The 19,201-nt window shown below is 29.8% G+C and overlaps 1 protein-coding gene across 2 annotated transcripts; it reads left to right on the top strand.

The window, feature by feature from the left end:
* The first annotated feature begins 9,515 nt into the window (after positions 1-9,515).
* LOC135126222 (uncharacterized) lies at positions 9,516-19,179 on the top strand. Of its 2 annotated transcripts, none has more exons than XM_064052095.1 (4): positions 9,516-9,881; positions 9,934-10,839; positions 18,518-18,747; positions 18,803-19,179. In XM_064052095.1, exons 1-4 carry the CDS (start codon positions 9,848-9,850, stop codon positions 18,965-18,967), a joined length of 1,335 nt encoding a protein of 444 aa, XP_063908165.1. In that variant the 5' UTR covers positions 9,516-9,847; the 3' UTR covers positions 18,968-19,179. The 2 variants fall into 2 exon arrangements, with proteins under 2 accessions (XP_063908165.1, XP_063908164.1); XM_064052094.1 differs by having other exon boundaries at positions 9,517-9,881; positions 18,512-18,747.
* Positions 19,180-19,201: the final 22 nt, after the last annotated feature.

The following is a 19,201-nucleotide window of genomic DNA, read 5'->3' as shown; positions in this document are numbered from 1 at the left end:
TGGCAGACACGATTTTGACAATTTGACCAGAGAACATAGAGACGCGTCATAGTTTAAATTAAATGACGGTTGAGGACTGCTCGACTTATATTGGCAACAGTGTTTGTTTCTAACTAAAACTTGCTAAGATAAAACTGAACAATATTAAGAGTAATCACTGGAATGAACAGGGGGTGGGTGGGCGGGGCTATTGCCAGCTTATAAAGGATTCTGTAGAAAAAAGTTAAATTTAGCCCCGCCCAGCCACCCGTTGTCTATTTTTTTTCTAAGATAGGATTGAACAATACTAAGAGTATTGTACGAAAAACTCTCTAGGAAAAAGTTATACTTAGCCCCGCCCACCCACCCGAAATAAATATTATAACAAATAGTACAACAAAAAGTTACGATTGGAGCTTTTTTACAGCCTATTTTCGATCAGTTAATTACAGCTCTGCAGTAGAACTAATAACAAACCCCGCCCACCCACCCGACTCCATTTCGGTTATTAATTTTATATAAAAACTGCCCCAACTGAAGAGAAGAAACAAAGGAAACTTAAAACATTTTTATAATAGTAAATTTTGTAATCTCACAGGGGCTGTATAAAATAAAAGAAACACGTGGTATAATTCACCCCGTCCACCCACCTTGGCTCCATTGCAGTGACTCATTTTCTCTAGTCCGAATGAAAGGTAGATCTCAGTTGAAGAGAGATAAAATCGTTAAAATCGGGGCTTGTATCTGCTGAAATAAGATTGATTTTGGTAAATGACATAGCCTTTAAGAAACTAGAGGGCGGGTGGGCGGGTCTAGTATTTATTAAGATAAGATCGACTTTGGCAGATGACATATCCTCTAAGAAAAAAAGGGTGGGTGGGCGGGGCTAAAACTTGCTAAGATAAAACTGAACAATATTAAGAGTAATTACTGGAATGACGAGGGGGTGGGTTGGCGGGGCTATTGCTAGCTTATAAATGATTCTGTAGGAAAAAGTTAAATTTAGCCCCGCCCACCCACCCGACTCTATTTCGGTTATTAGTTTTATATAAAAAAAAGTACTGCCCCAATTGAAGAGAAGAAACAAAGGAAGCTTAAAACATGTTTATAATAGTAAATTTTGTAGAAAAATCTGGATTTTGCAATTAAACTCCGCCCCTCTATATGACAACGAATAAAAAATTCGTCACAATTGAGATAGGGACGGGTGGGTGGGGCTTAATTTAACTTTTTCCTGCAGAATCTTTTTTTTAATATATACTTATTTTTAACAACAACTATGTGTCTTAGATTAGACAGAAAACGCACAAATAACTTGATAAAGTGTTTATTAAACGATCAATCCACAAAACTTAAGAATAGGAATAAAATTAACTACAATAGAAAAAAATGTCATAATATTTTATCGACGCGTTTTACTTTCGACAAATTGACACTAGATTTACCAGAATATTACAAACTGCTTACTGTTTCCTTCACTTTAATTCAGCTCACACGAATTACAGTTCGCCGTCTGAGAACTTGTTTGATCTACAGACCAGAGCGCAGGCAGACCAATGTCGACTCTAAGCGTTCTTGATTTATAAGCCATGATCCGTGATCTGATACACATCATAACCGGTTTCGACCATAATTTCTGCTGTTTCAACTTTCGAATTCTCAGTTTTTCGAAATTTTAGCTTGGGGACTTTGGTATTTACTCATATTTATTATTTAATTTTTGGATTTTACAATTTCTCAATTTTTCAATTTCTCGGTTTTCAGTTTTTCTCTTCAATTTTACGATTTTTCAATTTTTGACTTTTATAAACTCCTTATTTGTCGATTTTTCAATTAAATGATTTTTCAGGTTTTTTGATTTTTCAGTTTTTCTATTTTTTGAGGTTTCGATTTTTCAACTTCACTTTTTGATTTTTCGATTTCTCAATTTTTCAATTTTTTAATTTCTCAGTTTTTGGACATTTCAGTTTTGGGATTTTTCAGTTTACTTATTATTAAATTTTTCGATCTTACGTTTTTGCAGGTTTTTGATTTTTCAATTTTTCTATTTTTTCAAGGTTTCGATATTTCGACTTCACTTTTTTGATTTTTCGATTTCTCAGTTTTTCGATTCTTTAGATTCTCAGTTTTGGGATTTTTCAGTTTTTCGATTCGTTAGTTTTTCTTTCATTTTTCAGTTTTACGATATTTCAGTTTAGGGATTTTTCAATATTTCTGTTCGACTTTTCCATTTTTGACTTCTGGATTTTTCGATGTGTCGATTTTTTACCTTTTCGATTTTTAAATTTTAGATTTGTCAATTTGTTGGTATTTTAATTTTTCAATATTTAAAATTTTAAGATTTTTCGATTTTTCGATTTTTCATTTCAGTTCTTCGATATTTCAGTTTTTCAAGTTTTCAAATTTTTCAAATGTTTTGATTTCTTAATCAATCGATTTTTCGACTTCCCGGTTTTAGATTTTCTGTTTTTCAATTGTCATTTTGTCAAATTTTCGATTTTTTAATTTTTCAAATTTAACTTTCATAAACTCTCAATTTTTCGATTTTTCAAATAATCGATGTTTTGATTTTCCCATTTTTTGTTTTTCGAGGGTTTCGATATTCCTGTTCTTCAATTCTTTAATTTTTCGATTTTTGATTTTTCAGTTTTTTAAAGTTTCGATATTCGACTTCACTTTTTGGATTTTTCGGTTGCTCAATTTTCCGACTTTATAGGTTCTCAGTTTTTGGATATTTCAGTTTTCGGAGTTTTCAGGTTTTCCATTTTTCAGTTTTTCTTTCATATTTCAGTTTTTCGATATTTCAGTTTTGGGATTTTTCAATATTTTGATTGTTCGACTTTTCGATTTTTGGCTTCTGGAGTTTTCGATGTGTCGATTTTTTTACTTTTTCGATTTCTCAATTTTTCGATTGCTTAATCTTTCGATTTTTCGACTTCCCGGTTTTAGATTTTCTGTTTTCAATTGTCGTTTTAAATTTTTTGATTTTTCAATGTTTTGGTTTCCCGATTTAGTATGCCATTTCTAGTTTTTCTTTCATTTTTCAGTTTTTCGATATTTCCGTTTTGGGATTTTTCAATATTTCGATTCTTCGACTTTTCGATTTTTGACTCCTAGATTTTTCGATGTCGATTTTTTTACTTTTTCGATTTTTCAATTAATCGACGTTTTGATTTTCCCATTGCTTGACTTTCGATTTTTAAATTTTAGATTTTTTAATTTCAGTTCTTCGATATTTCAATTTTTCGAGTTTTCGAATTTTCAAATGTTTTGATTTCTTAATCAATCGATTTTTCGACTTCCCGGTTTTAGATTTTCTGTTTTTCAATTGTCGTTTTTTCGATTTTTCAATTTTTTAAATTTGACATTTTATAAACTGTGACTTTTTCGATTTTTCAATTAATCGATGTTTTAATTTTCCCATTTCTTGACTTTCGAGGATTTCGATATTCCTGTTCCTCAGTTCTTTAATTTTTCGATTTTTCCGGTCTTTTATTTTTTATTTTTTAATTTTGTTAAGGTTTCAATTTTTCGACTTCACTTTTTGGATTTTTCTATTGCTCAATTTTTCGACTTTTTAGGTTCTCAGTTTTTGGATACTTAAGTTTTCGGATTTTTCAGGTTTTCCATTTTTCAGTTTTTCGATATTTCAGTTTTGGGATTTTTCAATATTTTGATTCTTCGACTTTTCGATTTTTGGCTTCTGGAGTTTACGATGTGTCGATTTTTTTACTTTTTCGATTTCTCAATTTTTCGATTGCTTAATCTTTTGATTTTTCGACTTCCCGGTTTTAGATTTTCTGTTTTCAATTGTCGTTTTCAATTTTTTGATTTTTCAGTGTTTTGATTTCCCGATTTAGTTTCCCATTTTCAGTTTTTGTTTCATTTTTCAGTTTTTCGATATTTCAGTTTTGAGATTTTTCAGTATTTGGATTCTTCGACTTTTCGATTTTTGACTCCTGGATTTTTCGATATGTCGATTATTTTACTTTTTCAATTTTTCAATTAATCGATGTTTGGATTTTCCCATTTCTTGACTTTCGATTTTTAAATTTTAGATTTTTTAATTTTTAAAATATTAGATTTTTCGATTTCTCGATTTTTCATTTCAGTTCTTCGATACTTCAATTTTTCGAGTTTTCGAATTTTTCAAATGTTTTGATTTCTTAATCAATCGATTTTTCGATTTCCCGGTTTTAGATTTTCTGTTTTTCAATTGTCGTTTTTTCGATTTTTCAATTTTTCAAATTTGACATTTTATAAACTGTCAATTTTTCGATTTTTCAATTAATCGATGTTTTAATTTTCCCATTTCTTGACTTTCGAGGATTTCGATACTCCTGTTCTTAAGTTCTTTAATTTTTCGATTTTTCAGGTTTTTGATTTTTGATTTTTTAAGTTTGTTAAGGTTTCAATTATTCTACTTCACTTTTTAGATTTTTCTATTGCTCAATTTTTCGACTTTTTAGGTTCTCAGTTTTTGGATATTTTGGTTTTCGGCATTTTCAGGTTTTCCATTTTTCAGTTTTTCTTTCATTTTTCAGTTTTGAGATTTTTCAATATTTTGATTCTTCGACTTTTCGATTTTTGGCTTCTGGAGTTTACAATGTGTCGATTTTTTTACTTTTTCGATTTCTCAATTTTTCGATTGCTTAATCTTTCCGATTTTTCGACTTCCCGGTTTTAGATTTTCTGTTTTCAATTGTCCTTTTAAATTCTTTGATTTTTCAATGTTTTGATTTCCCGATTTAGTATCCCATTTTTAGTTTTTCTTTCATTTTTCAGTTTTTCGATATTTCAGTTTTAGGATTTTTCAATATTTCAATTCTTCGGCTTTTCTATTTTTGACTTCTGGATTTTTCGATGGGTCGACCTTTTTACTTTTTCGATTTTTCAATTTTTGGCTTTCTAAATTTTAGATTTTCCAATCTTCTGATATTTTAATTTTTCAATATTTCTCAAACTTTCGATTTTTGGACTTCCTGGTTTTAGATTTTCTGTTCAATTGTCATTTTGTCAAATTTTCGATTTTTTAATTTTTCAAATTTAACTTTCATAAACTCTCAAATTTTCAATTTTTGACTTTTATAAACCCTTTATTTGCCGATTTTTCAATTAATTGATTTTTCAGGTTTTTTGGTTTTTCAGTTTTTCTATTTTTTCAGGTTTCGATTTTTCAACTTCACTTTTTTGATTTTTCGATTTCTGACTTTTTCAATTTTTTAATTTTCCAGTTTTTGGACATTTCAGTTTTGGGACTTTTCAGTTTTTCGATTCGTCAATTTTTCTTTCATTTTTCAGTTTTTGGATATTTCAGTTTTGGGACTTGTCAATATTTCTGTTCTTCGACTTCCATTTTTGACTTCTGGATTTTCGATGTGTCTACCTTTTTACTTTTTCGATTTTTCAATTTTTCGAGTTTTCAAATTTTTCGATTTCTTAATCTTTTGATTTTTCGACTTCCCGTTTTAAGATTTTCTGTTTTTTAATTGTCATTTTGTAAAATTTTTGATTTTTTAATTTTTCAAATTTGACTTTTATGAACTCTCAATTTTTCGATTTTTCAATTAATCGATGTTTTGATTTTCCCATTTTTTGACCTTCGAGTGTTTCGATTTTCCTGTTCTTCAATTCTTTAATTTTTGGATTTTTCAGGTTTTTGATTTTTCAATTTTTCGATTTTTTAAGGTTTCTATTTTTAAATTTCACTTTTTTGATTTTTCGATTTTTCAGTTTTTAGATATTTCAGTTTTAGGATTTTTCAATATTTATTTTCAATTCTTCGACTTTTCTATTTTTGACTTCTGGGTTTTTCGATGTGTCTACCTTTTTACTTTTTAGATTTTTCAATTTGTGGATTTTTAAATTTTGGATTTTTCAATCTTTTGATATTTTAATTTTTCAGTATTTCTTAATCTTTCTATTTTTCGATGTTCCATTTTTCAGTTTTTCGATTTGTTAATTTTTCATTCCCGATTTATCGAGATTTGATTGTTCAGGTTTTCGATTTATCAGTTTTTCAGTTTTTTATTTTGGCCTATTTCGGTTTCTCAGTTTTTCCAGTTTTCCATTTTTTCGTTTTTTGATTTTTCCGCTTTTTCAATTTTTCAACTTTTAACTTTTAGTTTGTCGATTTCTCTATTTTTCGATTTTTCGACTTCATCACTTTTCGATTTCTCGTTCTTTGGATCTTTCAATCTCCCGATTTTTCAATTTTTCGAATTTTTAAGTTTTTTGATTTCTCGATTTATCAAGTTTTGGATTTTTCGATATTTTGATTGTCAATTTCTCGATTTATAAATTGTTCAATTTTTAACTTTTCGATTTTTCGATTTTGACCCATTTCGGTTTCTCAATTGTTCGACTTTTCGACTCCAAGATTTATTGATCTTTTGATTTTTCGATTTCTCGGTTTTTTAATTTTTCAAATTTAACGTTCATAAACCCTCAATTTTTCGATTTTTCAATTTTTGGATTTTTAAATTTTACATTTTTCAATCTTTTGATATTTTAATTTTTAAATATTTCTTAATCTTTCGATTTCTCGAGTTCCTAGTTTTAGATGTTCTTTTTTTTCAATTGTCGTTTTTTCAAATTTTGGATTTTTCGGTTGCTCAATTTTTCGACTTTTTAGGTTCTCAGTTTTTGGATATTTCAGTTTTCGGAGTTTTCAGGTTTTCCATTTTTCAGTTTTTGTTTCATTTTTCAGTTTTGGGATTTTTCAATACTTTGATTCTTCGACTTTTCAATTTTTGGCTTCTGGAGTTTACGATGTGTCGATTTTTTTACTTTTTCGATTTTTCAATTTTTCGATTGCTTGATCTTTCGATTTTTCGACTTCCCGGTTTTAGATTTTCTGTTTTCAATTGTCGTTTTAAATTTTTTGATTTTTCAATGTTTTGATTTCCCGATTTAGTATCCCATTTTTAGTTTTTCTTTCATTTTTCAGTTTTGGGATTTTTCAATATTTCGATTCTTCGACTTTTCGATTTTTAAATTTTAGATTTTTCGATTTCTCGATTTTTCATTTCAGTTCTTCGATATTTCAATTTTTCAAGTTTTCGATTTTTCAAATGTTTCCATTTCTTAATCTTTTGATTTTTCGACTTCCCGGTTTAAGATTTTCTGTTTTTCAATTGTCATTTTGTCAAATTTTCGATTTTTTAATTTTTCAAATTTGACTTTTATAAACTCCCAATTTTTCGATTTTTCAATTAATCGATGTTTTGATTTCCCCATTTCTTGACCTTCGAGTGTTTCGATTTTCCTGTTCTTCAATTTTTTAATTTTTCGATTTTTCAGGTTTTTGATTTTTTATTTTTTATTTTTTTTAAGGTTTCAATTTTTCGACTCCACTTTTTGGATTTTTCTATTGGTCAATTTTTCGACTTTTTAGGTTCTCAGTTTTTGGATATTTTGGGTTTCGGCGTTTTCAGGTTTTCCATTTTTCAGTTTTTCTTTCATTTTTCAGTTTTGGGATTTTTCAATATTTTGATTCTTCGACTTTTCGATTTTTGGCTTCTGGAGTTTACGATGTGTCGATTTTTTTACTTTTTCGATTTCTCAATTTTTCGATTGCTTAATCTTTCGATTTTTCGACTTCCCGGTTTTATATTTTCTGTTTTCAATTGTCCTTTTAAATTCTTTGATTTTTCAATGTTTTGATTTCCCGATTTAGTATCCCATTTTTAGTTTTTCTTTCATTTTTCAGTTTTTCGATATTTCAGTTTTAGGATTTTTCAATATTTCAATTCTTCGGCTTTTCTATTTTTGACTTCTGGATTTTTCGATGGGTCGACCTTTTTACTTTTTCGATTTTTCAATTTTTGGCTTTCTAAATTTTAGATTTTCCAATCTTCTGATATTTTAATTTTTCAATATTTCTCAAACTTTCGATTTTTGGACTTCCTGGTTTTAGATTTTCTGTTCAATTGTCATTTTGTCAAATTTTCGATTTTTTAATTTTTCAAATTTAACTTTCATAAACTCTCAAATTTTCAATTTTTGACTTTTATAAACCCTTTATTTGCCGATTTTTCAATTAATTGATTTTTCAGGTTTTTTGGTTTTTCAGTTTTTCTATTTTTTCAGGTTTCGATTTTTCAACTTGACTTTTTTGATTTTTCGATTTCTGACTTTTTCAATTTTTTAATTTTCCAATTTTTGGACATTTCAGTTTTGGGATTTTTCAGTTTTTCGATTCGTCAATAATACTTTCATTTTTCAGTTTTTCGATATTTCAGTTTTGGGACTTGTCAATATTTCTGTTCTTCGACTTTTCCATTTTTGACTTCTGGATTTTCGATGTGTCTACCTTTTTACTTTTTCGATTTTTCAATTTTTCGAGTTTTCAAATTTTTCGATTTCTTAATCTTTTGATTTTTCGACTTCCCGGTTTTAGATTTTCTGTTTTTCAATTGTCATTTTGTCAAATTTTCGATTTTTTAATTTTTCAAATATGACTTTTAAAAAACCCTCAATTTTTCGATTTTTCAATTGATCGATGTTTTGATTTTCCCATTTCGTGACCTTCAAATGTTTCGATTTTCCTGTTCTTCAATTCTTTAATTTTTTGATTTTTCAGGTTTTTGATTTTTCAATTTTTCGATTTTTTAAGGTTTCTATTTTTCGACTTCACTTTTTTGATTTTTCGATTTTTCAGTTTTTAGATATTTCAGTTTTAGGATTTTTCAATATTTCAATTCTTCGGCTTTTCTATTTTTGACTTCTGGGTTTTTCGATGTGTCTGCCTTTCTACTTTTTCGATTTTTCAATTTTTGGATTTTTAAATTTTGGATTTTTCAATCTTTTGATATTTTAATTTTTCAGTATTTCTTAACCTTTCTATTTTTCGATGTTCTATTTTTCAGTTTTTCGATTTGTTAATTTTTCATTCCCGATTTATCGAGATTTGATTGTTTAGGTTTTCGGTTTATCAGTTATTCAATTTTTTATTTTGGCCTATTTCGGTTTCTCACTTTTTCCAGTTTTCTATTTTTTCGTTTTTGATTTTTCCGCTTTTCCAATTTTTCACTTTTAGTTTGTCGATTTCTCTATTTTTCGATTTTTCGACTTCATCACTTTTCGATTTCTCGTTCTTTGGATCTTTCGATCTCTCGATTTTTCAATTTTTCGAATTTTTAAGGTTTTTGATTTCTCGATTTATCGAGATTTTAAATTTGGGAGTTTCGATTTTTCTTTATTCGATTTTTAAATTTTACATTTTTTCGATTTTCAGTTCTTCGATATTTCGATTTTTCAATGTTTCGGTTTTACGATTTTTTAAGGTTTCGATTTTTCGATTATTTTGATTTTTTATTTTTTTTTCTCACTGTTAATATCATACAGTGTATCGAAAACAACCACAAAAATTGTCACTAAAAACATAAAAAAAAATCATACAAAATAGAAGAGTGTTTCCAAAACGTTTTCCCGAAAAAAAAATCCTTTGGGTTATTACGATTTCCAATGTCAATAAGGGTGGTTTTGCAAAATCAGCCTCTATGTCGCATCTACATTAATCTATGATTTGATATTCGACAGTTGACGCTTGACGCTGCATTGGCGGCTAGAAGTTGCGTTTCGCCAAAATTTTTGTTTTGTCCCGTTCTTCAAGAAAAACCACTTGTCGAAAAATTGGCTCAATTTTAGCCAGCTTACCCCCGAAAGACACCCCCCACTTTTAATTTCGCCCAACATAAACAAAAACCTCCCGCTATTAGCTGTCAACTGTCAAAAAACTCCACTCTTAACCGTCTTAACCTCTAAAAACGAATGTTTTGCAAATGGATTTTTAGCGCTTAAAAAAACCCAAGCGTTTTTCGTACTTTTTGTGTGATGATTTTTATGTTGGTTTCGCGCCGCCCCGATGGCTTTCCAGGATAATTTTAAGGAGTACTTGAGTAAGTCCCGCGCCGAGTTTTCCCCAAACGTTTGAATTTCGCACGTTGTCAGGTAAAAAGCAGCCCACAGATGAAGAACTAACGGCGAAAGAAACGCAGGAGTTGCAGGAAGCTATTGATAACTCGAAACTGTCGGCAAGTTTAGAGGAACAAAAACGAGAGGCTAATCGCCAAGCCGAGGAAATCCTGAAGAGAGCGGCGAAGCCCGGCACGAGTGCCGCTCGCGACGACATACCCTTCTCGCCGAAGCAATGGAGCAAGGGGGCGAAGTCGCCGGGGCAGGTTCCCGCCACGTCGACGGTGTGCTTCTTCACCGAGGAAGACACCAAGCCCACCATGATTCTGGATATCGTGTACCACCCACCCATGTTCGACGATGCAGTTGACCCCACAGCTAGTCTTCGAGAGCGGGTCAAACAACTCGCTTTTCATATTGATGCAATCAAAGAGTTGCAAGCGAGACAGGCGCGGAAGAGTCTGCGCAGGGCCCCCATACCTTCAGTCATCTCGCCTAAGAAAATTATCCAGGAAGAAATGCCCAACTTGCCGGAGCAGGAAATCTACATTAGTCGCTCGGGGCGACAATCTAAGAGGAAAATCTATACGGAAACGAGGGATGGTGAGAGCGATTCGTTTTCGCAAAAAAAAAACAAGAGCGAAGATCCGTTCGAAAACATGCCTTATGAATCTCCGTTTGTCCCTTACACCCAAGCCACGTCAGAGCTGAAGTGGACCGAATCGGACGAAATAACGGAAGAAAAAGAGGAAACGGGACAGCAGCAGTCAAAAGAGGTGGAAAAAACTTTGCCCAGTGCGGACATTCTCGAACAAGAACGTATTTTCGAGGACAGTTCCGTTGCGGAAAACAGGGACGACGATGAGACCTTTGTTAGGGAGAGGGTGTCGCCCCCGTTGCCCATGAGAGGGAGAGGTAGAGGGAGAAAAGGGAGCAAAGAAGGTACTAATTTGATTTGTTCTCCAATCTTGAATTTAATTTCAATTGGTCAAAAAGTCGGTTTTTCGATGAGTACGTGTCAAATTGATTGAATAATTTATAGAATTACAAGCCTCGTGTTCCAGTAATTATTTTCTAAAGTCGTGATGAGGTGGCTCTGCTTTCTTAATGAAAGTTTTTATTGGTGTAAAAATTCCCGCTTAATTTTGATTCTAATTTTTTCCAATCTTTTGCGTTGGAAAAGGGCTTTCATTAATGGTTGATATCTAGTGGGTAATTCATTTTCTTCGTAAGTTGGTACCACTGACACATTGTCATGTTCAATTTGAAATTTGACATTGACATTGACTTTAATGTAGAGTTTATTTTCAACGACATAATACTTAAAACATGATTCTAACCTCGAATTCACCATTTGATATTTTCGGTATTTTATTATTGAAACGGATAAGCCCCGCCCACCCACCCCATCTCAATTGTGATGATTTTTTTTAATGGTCGAGAGCCAAAGGGGCGGAGCCTAATTGCAAAATCCATATTTTCTTACAAAAATTTACCATTTTAAACGTATGTTAAGTTTCTAAGAATAAAAAAAAATCCATCACAATCGAGATGGGGTGGGTGGGCGGGGTTTATATTTTGCCTTTTTTTCTTAATATACACTGTATTCTTAGACAACACGATACTCATAAACATGTTTTTGATTTCTTGTCAAGAAATAACTATTTTGCAGTTTGGTTAACGGCGAATAAAAAAAATCATCACAATTGAGATAGGGCGGGTGGGCGGGCTTACATTTTGCCTTTTTGTTTGAATATGTGTAGATTTCTTTTCACAACGTGAAACTTGAAACATGTTTAAAATGGAAAATTTGTATAAGGAAATATCGATTTTGCAATTAGGCTCCGCCCCATAATTGCAAAATCCATATTTCCTTGCAAAAACTACCATTTTAACCGTGTTCTAAGTTTCTTCTAAGGCAAAATATAAGCCCCGCCCACCCGCCCTATCTCAATTCTGATGATTTTTACTTCGCGACCTTTCATTACCCCTAGAGTACGAAAAAATTGGTCTCTCGTTTCCGTCTGTCTGTCTGTCTGTCCGTTTGTCTGCCGTCCCGGATTTTTTTTTTATTACTTACTTAATCATTGGCTTCTTTTTCTTAATGTGTAGAGTTTATTTTCAACAACATAATTCTTATCTCTAAAATATGTAAAAATTGAAGAATCGAAAAATTGCAAACTAGAAAAATCGAATCGTCAAAAAATCTGAAAACTGGAAAATTAAATAATTTAAAATTTAAAAATTAAAAAAACGAAAAACAAGAATAGAGAAATTGAAAATTCGCAATTTAAAAAGAATTAAAATCGGAAAATTTTAAAAATCGAAGAATCGAACGATGTATTGAAAAATCCCAAAAGCTAAATTTAGAAAAATCGAAATATTCCCAAAATTGAAATGTTGAAAATTTGAGAAATTGAAAACTTGCAAAATCGATAAATCCAAATGTCGAAAGATTGAAACATGAAAAAATCGTAAAATCGAAAAATTGAAAAATCAAAAATCGCAGTATTGAGGCATCGAAATATTGAGATATCAAAAAATTTTAAAAACCGAAAAATTGAAAATTTCAAGAATCGAAAAACTGAAAAATCCAAAAATCAAAAATTTTAAAGATCGAAAAATTGAAAAACCGAAAGATCGCAATCCGAAGATCGAAAAGTCACAAAATGAAAAACTGAAATGTCGAGAGCTCGAAACATCAAACAATTTTAAATTTTCAAAAATTGAGTTGAAAAATCCCAAAAGCGAAATTTTGAAAAATCGAAATATTCACAAAATTGAAGTGCTGAAAATTTGAGAAACTGAAAACTTGCAAAATCGAGAAAATTTAATGTCAAAAGATTGAAATGTCAAAAAATCGAAAAATTTAAAGATTCCAAAAATTGAAAAGTGGAAAAACTGAAGGATCTGGCAATCGAGACATCAAAAAATCTAATAATCTAAAGTCGAAAAGTCGTCAAATTTTTAAAATCGAAAAAACCGAGATGTCAGATCGAAACATCAAAAAATCAAAAAATTGAAAATTCAAAAATCGCAGTATTGAAACATCGAAAAATTGAAAAGTGGAAATATCGAGAAATCCGAACAATCCAAAAATTGAAACATTGAAATATTGAAATAATGTGATATCAAAAAATTTTAAAAATCGAAAAATTGAAAAACCAAAAGATCGAAATCCGGAGATGGAAAAGTCTGAAATTAAAAAAAAAATTAAAAACTGAAATGTCAAGAGATCGAAACATTAAAAAAATCGAAAAATCAAAAAATTTTAAAATTCCAAAAATTGAAAAATCGAAATCTGAAAAGTCGAAAAACCGGAGGATTCACCAATCGAAACATTCAAAAATCGACTAATCTAAAAATCTAAAAGTCGACAAATTTTTAAAATCGAAAAAACGAGATATCAAGATCCAAACATAAAAAAATAGTAAAATCTAAAAATCAAAAATCCAAATACTGAAACATCGAAAGATCGAGCAATCGAAACATCAAGAAATCGAAAATCAAAATATATATCGAAAAATTGAAAATTTATGAATTTTTAAAATCGAGAAATCGAAAAGGCTAAAGATTTAAAAAATCGAAAGTACGAGATGTCAAAAAATCGAAACATGAAAACAAATTCTAAAATTGAAAAATCAAATTTTTAAAAATTCCAAAAAATTGAGAAATATCGAAAACTTCAAAAATCGAGAAATTTAAAAATCGATAGCCGAGAAATTTTAAAAATCGAAAAATTTTAAAATTCCAAAAATTGAAAAATAGAAAATCGAGGAACTGAAACATTGAAAAATCTAAAATTTAAAACATGGAAAAATTGAAAAATCGAAACATCAAAAAGTCGAAAAACTGAAAAATTTAAAATCGAAAAACAGAAATCAAGAAATGGAAAATCCAAAATTTAAATAATTGAAAAATTAAAAAAATCGAGAAATTGAAAATTTTCAAAAATTCACAAATCGAAATCCGAAAAGTCTAAAAAATCGAAGCAATCACAACACAACAAAAAAATCGGGAAATCTAAATATCGAAAAGTCGACAAATTTTAAAAATCAAAAAACCGAGATGTTGAATCGAAACATCAAAAAATCCTAAAATAAAAAAAAATGGACAGTCAAAAATTTGAAAATTCCAAAAATTGGAAAATAGAAATATCGAAGGTCTGAAAAATCGAAAAATTGAAAAATTACATAACTGAAATGACAAAAAATTGGGAAATCAAAAATTGGGAAATCAAAAATTGAAAAATCGAAAAATTGAAAAACCGAAAAGCCGAAATATAGAAAAACCGAGAAATCAAAGAATCACCGAACAATAAAAAAATTAACATTGAGAAATTGAAACATAAGAATATCGAGAAATCAAGAAAACGAAAATCCAAAATTTAAAAAATTGAAAAATCGGGAAATTGAAAAATCCCAAAACTGAAATAACCAAAATTGGGAATCGAAAATTGAAAAATCGAAAAATCCAAAAATTCCATAACTGAAACGACGAAAATTGGGAAATCAAAAATTGTTAAAAATCGAAAAATTGAAAAATCGAAAAGCAAAATATAGGAAAACCGAAAAACAAAAAATCGAAATATTGAAATATTGAGATATCAAAAAATTAAAACACCGAAAAATTTAAAAATTCAAGAATCGAAAAACTGAAAAATCCAAAAATCAAAATTTTGAAGATCGAAAAATTGAAAAACCGAAAGATCGAAAAGTCTAAACGTTTTAAAAAAATGAGAAACTGAAATGTCAAGAGATCGTGACATCAAAAAAATCGAAAAATCAAAAAATTTAAAAATTCAAAAAATTGAAATAATCTAAATCCGAAAAGTCGGAAAACCGAAGGATCCACCAATCGAAACATTCAAAAATCGACTAATCTAAAAATCGAAAAGTCGACAAATTTTTAAAATCGAAAAAACGAGATCAAGATCCAAACATCAAAAAATCGTAAAATCGAAAAATCAAAAATCCAAATACCCAAAAATGGAAAGATCGAGCAATCGAAATGATCAAGAAATCGAAAAGACGAAAGATTTAAAAAATCGAAACATGAAAACAAATTCTAAAACCGAAAAATTGCAAAACCAAATTTTTAAAAATTCCAAAAAATCGAGAAGTCTAAAAATCGATAGCCGACAAATTTTAAAAATCGAAAAATTGAAAAATTGAAAAATAGAAAAATCGAGAAATCGAAAAATCTAAAAATTAAAACCTGAAAAATTAAAACAGAAAAATTGAAGAATCGAAAAATTGAGAAATCGAAACATTAAAAACTCGAAAAACTGTAAAATTCAAAAATCTAAAATTTAAAATCAAAAAGTAGAAATCAAGAAATCGAAAATGTAAAATTCAAATTGAAAAACTAAAAACATAGAGAAATTGAAAATTTTCAAAAATTCATAAATCGAAATCCGAAAAGTCTAAAAAATCAAAGGATCTAGCAATCAGAACACAACAAAAAATCGGGAAATCTAAATATCTAAAAGCCGACAAATTGAAGAATGGAAAAATTGAGAAATCGAAACATCAAAAAATCGAAGAACTGAAAAATTCAAAAATCTAAAATTTAAAATCAAAAAACAGATATTGTCACATTACAATACGTGACAATATCAAGAAATCGAAAATGCAAAATTTAAATAATCGAAAAATTAAAAAAGTCCAGAAATTGAAAAATTTCAACAATTCATAAATCGAAATCCGAAAAATCTAAAAAATCGGAGGATCTAGCAATCAGAACGCAACAAAAAATCGGGAAACCTAAATATCGAAAAGCCGACAAATTTTAAAAATCGAAAAACCGAGATGTTGAATCGATACATCAAAAAATCCTAAAATAAAAAAAAAATAAAAAGTCAAAAATTTGAGAATTCCAAAAATTGGAAAATAGAAATATCGAAGGACTGAAAAATCGGGAAATTGAAAAATTACGTAACTGAAATGACGAAAAATTGGGAAATCAAAAATTGAAAAATCGAAACATCGAAAAATTGGAAAACCGAAAAGTCGAAATATAGAAAAACCGAGAAATCAAAAAATCGAAACACCGAACAATAAAAAAATAAACATCGAGAAATCGAAACAAAAATATCGAGAAATCAAGAAAACGAAAATCCAAAATAAAAAACTGAAAAATCGAGAAATTGAAAAATTCCAAAACTAAAATAACGAAAAATTGGAAAATCGAAAAACTCAAAAAATAAATATTGATATATCGAAACATCAAAAAATCGAGAAATTAAGAATTCGAAAATCCGAAATTTAAAAAATTGAAAAATCGAAACAAAAAAATTGGAAAATCGAAAAGCCGAAAAATCGAAAAATTCCATAACTGAAACGACGAAAAATTGGGAAATCAAAAATTTTTAAAAATCGAAAAATTGAAAAACCGAAAAACAAAAAGTCGAAACATCGAAATATTGAAATAGTGAGATATCAAAAAAATTAAAAGACCGAAAAATTGAAAAATTCAAGAATCGAAAAACTGAAAAATCCAAAAATCAATAATTTTAAAGATCGCAAAATTGAAAAACTGAAAGATTGAAAAGTCTAAAAATTAAAAAAAAAATGAGAAACTGGAATGTCAAGAGATCGTGACATCAAAAAAATCGAAAAATCAAAAAATTTAAAAATTCAAAAAATTGAAATAATCGAAATCCGAAAAGTCGGAAAACCGAAGGATCCACCAATCGAAACATTCAAAAATCGACTAATCTAAAAATCGAAAAGTCGACAAATTTTTAAAATCGAAAAAACGAGATCAAGATCCAAACATCAAAAAATCGTAAAATCGAAAAATCAAAAATCCAAATACCCAAAAATGGAAAGATCGAGCAATCGAAACATCAAGAAATCAAAAAGACGAAAGATTTAAAAAATCGAAACATGAAAACAAATTCTAAAACCGAAAAATTGAAAAATCAAATTTTTAATAAAAATTCCAAAAAATCGAGAAATCGAAACATCAAAAACTCGAAAAACTGTAAAATTCAAAAATTTAAAATCAAAAAGCAGAAATCAAGAAATCGAAAATGCAAAATTCAAATTGAAAAACTAAAAAAATCGAGAAATTGAAAAATTTCAAAAATTCATAAATCGAAATCCGAAAAGTCTAAAAAATCGGAGGATCTAGCAATCAGAACATAACAAAAAATCGGGAAATCTAAATATCGAAAAGCCGACAAATTTGAAAATCGAAAAACCGAGATGTTGAATCGATACGTCAAAAAATCCTAAAATAAAAAAAAATGAAAAGTCAAAAATTTGAGAATTCCAAAAATTGGAAAATAGAAATATCAAAGAACTGAAAAATCGGGAAATTGAAAAATTGCATAACTGAAATGACGAAAAATTGGGAAATCAAAAATTGAAAAATCGAAAAATTGGAAAACCGAAAAGCCGAATATAGAAAAACCGAGAAATCAAAAAATCGAAACACCGAACAATAAAAAAATAAATATTGAGATATCGAAACACCAAAAAATCGAGAAATTAAGAAATCGAAAATCCAAAATTTAAAAAATTGAAAAATCGAAACAAAAAAATTGGATAATCGAAAAGCCAAAAAATCGAAAAATTCAAAAAATAAACATTGATAAACCGAAACATCAAAATATCGAGAAATCGAGAAGTCAAAAAATCGAAAAATTTTAAAACCAAAAAATCGAAAACCAAGAAGTGAGTGAAACGTGTTCCTAAGCAATCGTGTTATACAAAGAAAACCAAAAGAAAAGCCACACCCATCTGTTTCGGTCTCAATCGTGATGAATTTTTCATTCGTTGTCAGACCGAGGGGCGGAGCGTAATTGCAAAATCGATATTCCCCTATACAAATTTACAATTACAAATATGTTTTAAGTTTCTTGTTCTGAAAAGACGACTACGTTTGTGTTTCATTGTACTTTAGGTGCGAGGGAAGTTCTGTAGAAACGACTTTGGACCAATGTTTTCCTTAATTGTTGAATGAATAAGTTGAAAATTATAACTTTTTCTAAACAAATGTGGATTTTGTAATTAATCTCCGTCCTTCGAAGTGACAATAAATGAAAAATTCATCACAATTGAGACAGGGATGGGTGGGCGGGGCTTAATCGTTGGCTTCTTTTCCTTAATGTATAGAGTTTACTTTCAACAGCATAATACTTAAAACGTAATTCTAACCTCGAATTCAAAAATTGAAAAATTAATGGGAATAACGACCGCATCTATGAAACTGAGTCTTCAAGATTTTTAGCATGTTAAACAGCTAATTTATATACTAAAATTTGATGAGTGATTATCAGAAGTTTTAAATTTTATTTGATAAATTATTTTTGTGCAGCGGCCTCAACAATAACAATGTTGTCCTCATTAATCAATTACGAGCCTCCTTAAACCGATTAGATAACAGAAGATTGAAGAGCTTCATCATTTCGATCACCAGACTTAGGCAATAAAGTTGTTTTTCCATTAAAAATAAATCGAGATAAAATTGAAATGAAGTACCATCGTGAACGAACCGTTGCGAAATTTTAGATCTATTTTAAGAAAACTTGTCCTGCCAAAACTCTGTGACGTCATATGAAAATTTTGCTGAGTAATAAATAAATCGCCCCACCCAAAAATCTTAGTTTCAGAATCGAAGAAACGCGTGATGACAAAAGCCGCTCAAAAGGTAGAGTACACCCCCACTTCAAGCCCGGCCACAAAGCGCCCCAACATCAACAAAAGCCCCGAAGACCGGGCCAAACCCAAAGGGAAGTCGAAAGCCAAGGAGCATGCGGCGCCTGTGCCGAGCACGTCCGCAGCCCCCGAGGAGGGCCCTTGCCCCGTCTGTAACAAAATGTTCCCCCTCAACGAACTAGCGGTAACTATGCCGATTTTTCCCCATTCGTCTTCTTACCTGTTCTATTTTCTCAAAGGCGCACGCCTCCGACTGCGGAGACCCGGTGCCGGAGAGAAGATCCACCAGGAAAAGCCCGTCAAAAAAATTCCTTTGCCAATTCTGCAATCACGTCTCCTTGACGGCCAGTGAATTCGAGTCTCACTACAAAAAGTGCGTCTCCTCGAAACCAACAAATGTATGAATTTAAATTTGTGATAATGAGTATTTTTACAAGTGTGTCATACTTAAGTCGTTTAAATTATAGTTCAATTTTAAGCATCACAGTGGTATTGTCAAGTTTGAAATGTGTATAGTGAGCACCGTTACTGTTGATGAAGATTGTTAGGTATATTTTTGTAATGTTAACGAAGTTGTCCTTATCGCGTTGTAAAATATATTATTTTCTACTAAGTACCTGTCGTATCTAGAATCTCAA

Source organism: Zophobas morio, unplaced genomic scaffold, assembly GCF_036711695.1.
Source record: "Zophobas morio isolate AGI-343-1 ecotype UQ-CSIRO unplaced genomic scaffold, CSIRO_AGI_Zmor_V1 ptg000010l, whole genome shotgun sequence".
In the NCBI taxonomy this organism is placed as follows: domain Eukaryota; kingdom Metazoa; phylum Arthropoda; class Insecta; order Coleoptera; family Tenebrionidae; genus Zophobas; species Zophobas morio.
This window is presented reverse-complemented; position numbering and strand designations above follow the sequence as displayed.

Excerpts from the sequence above, each read along its gene's own strand:
- LOC135126222 (XM_064052094.1), top strand. The coding sequence starts at position 9,848 with ATGGCTTTCCAGGATAATTTTAAGGAGTACTTGA. Across the intron at positions 9,882-9,933 it reads TAATTTTAAGGAGTACTTGA|GTAAAAAGCAGCCCACAGAT; the intron begins GTAAGTCCCGCG and ends GCACGTTGTCAG. Across the intron at positions 10,840-18,511 it reads GAGAAAAGGGAGCAAAGAAG|TTTCAGAATCGAAGAAACGC; the intron begins GTACTAATTTGA and ends CAAAAATCTTAG.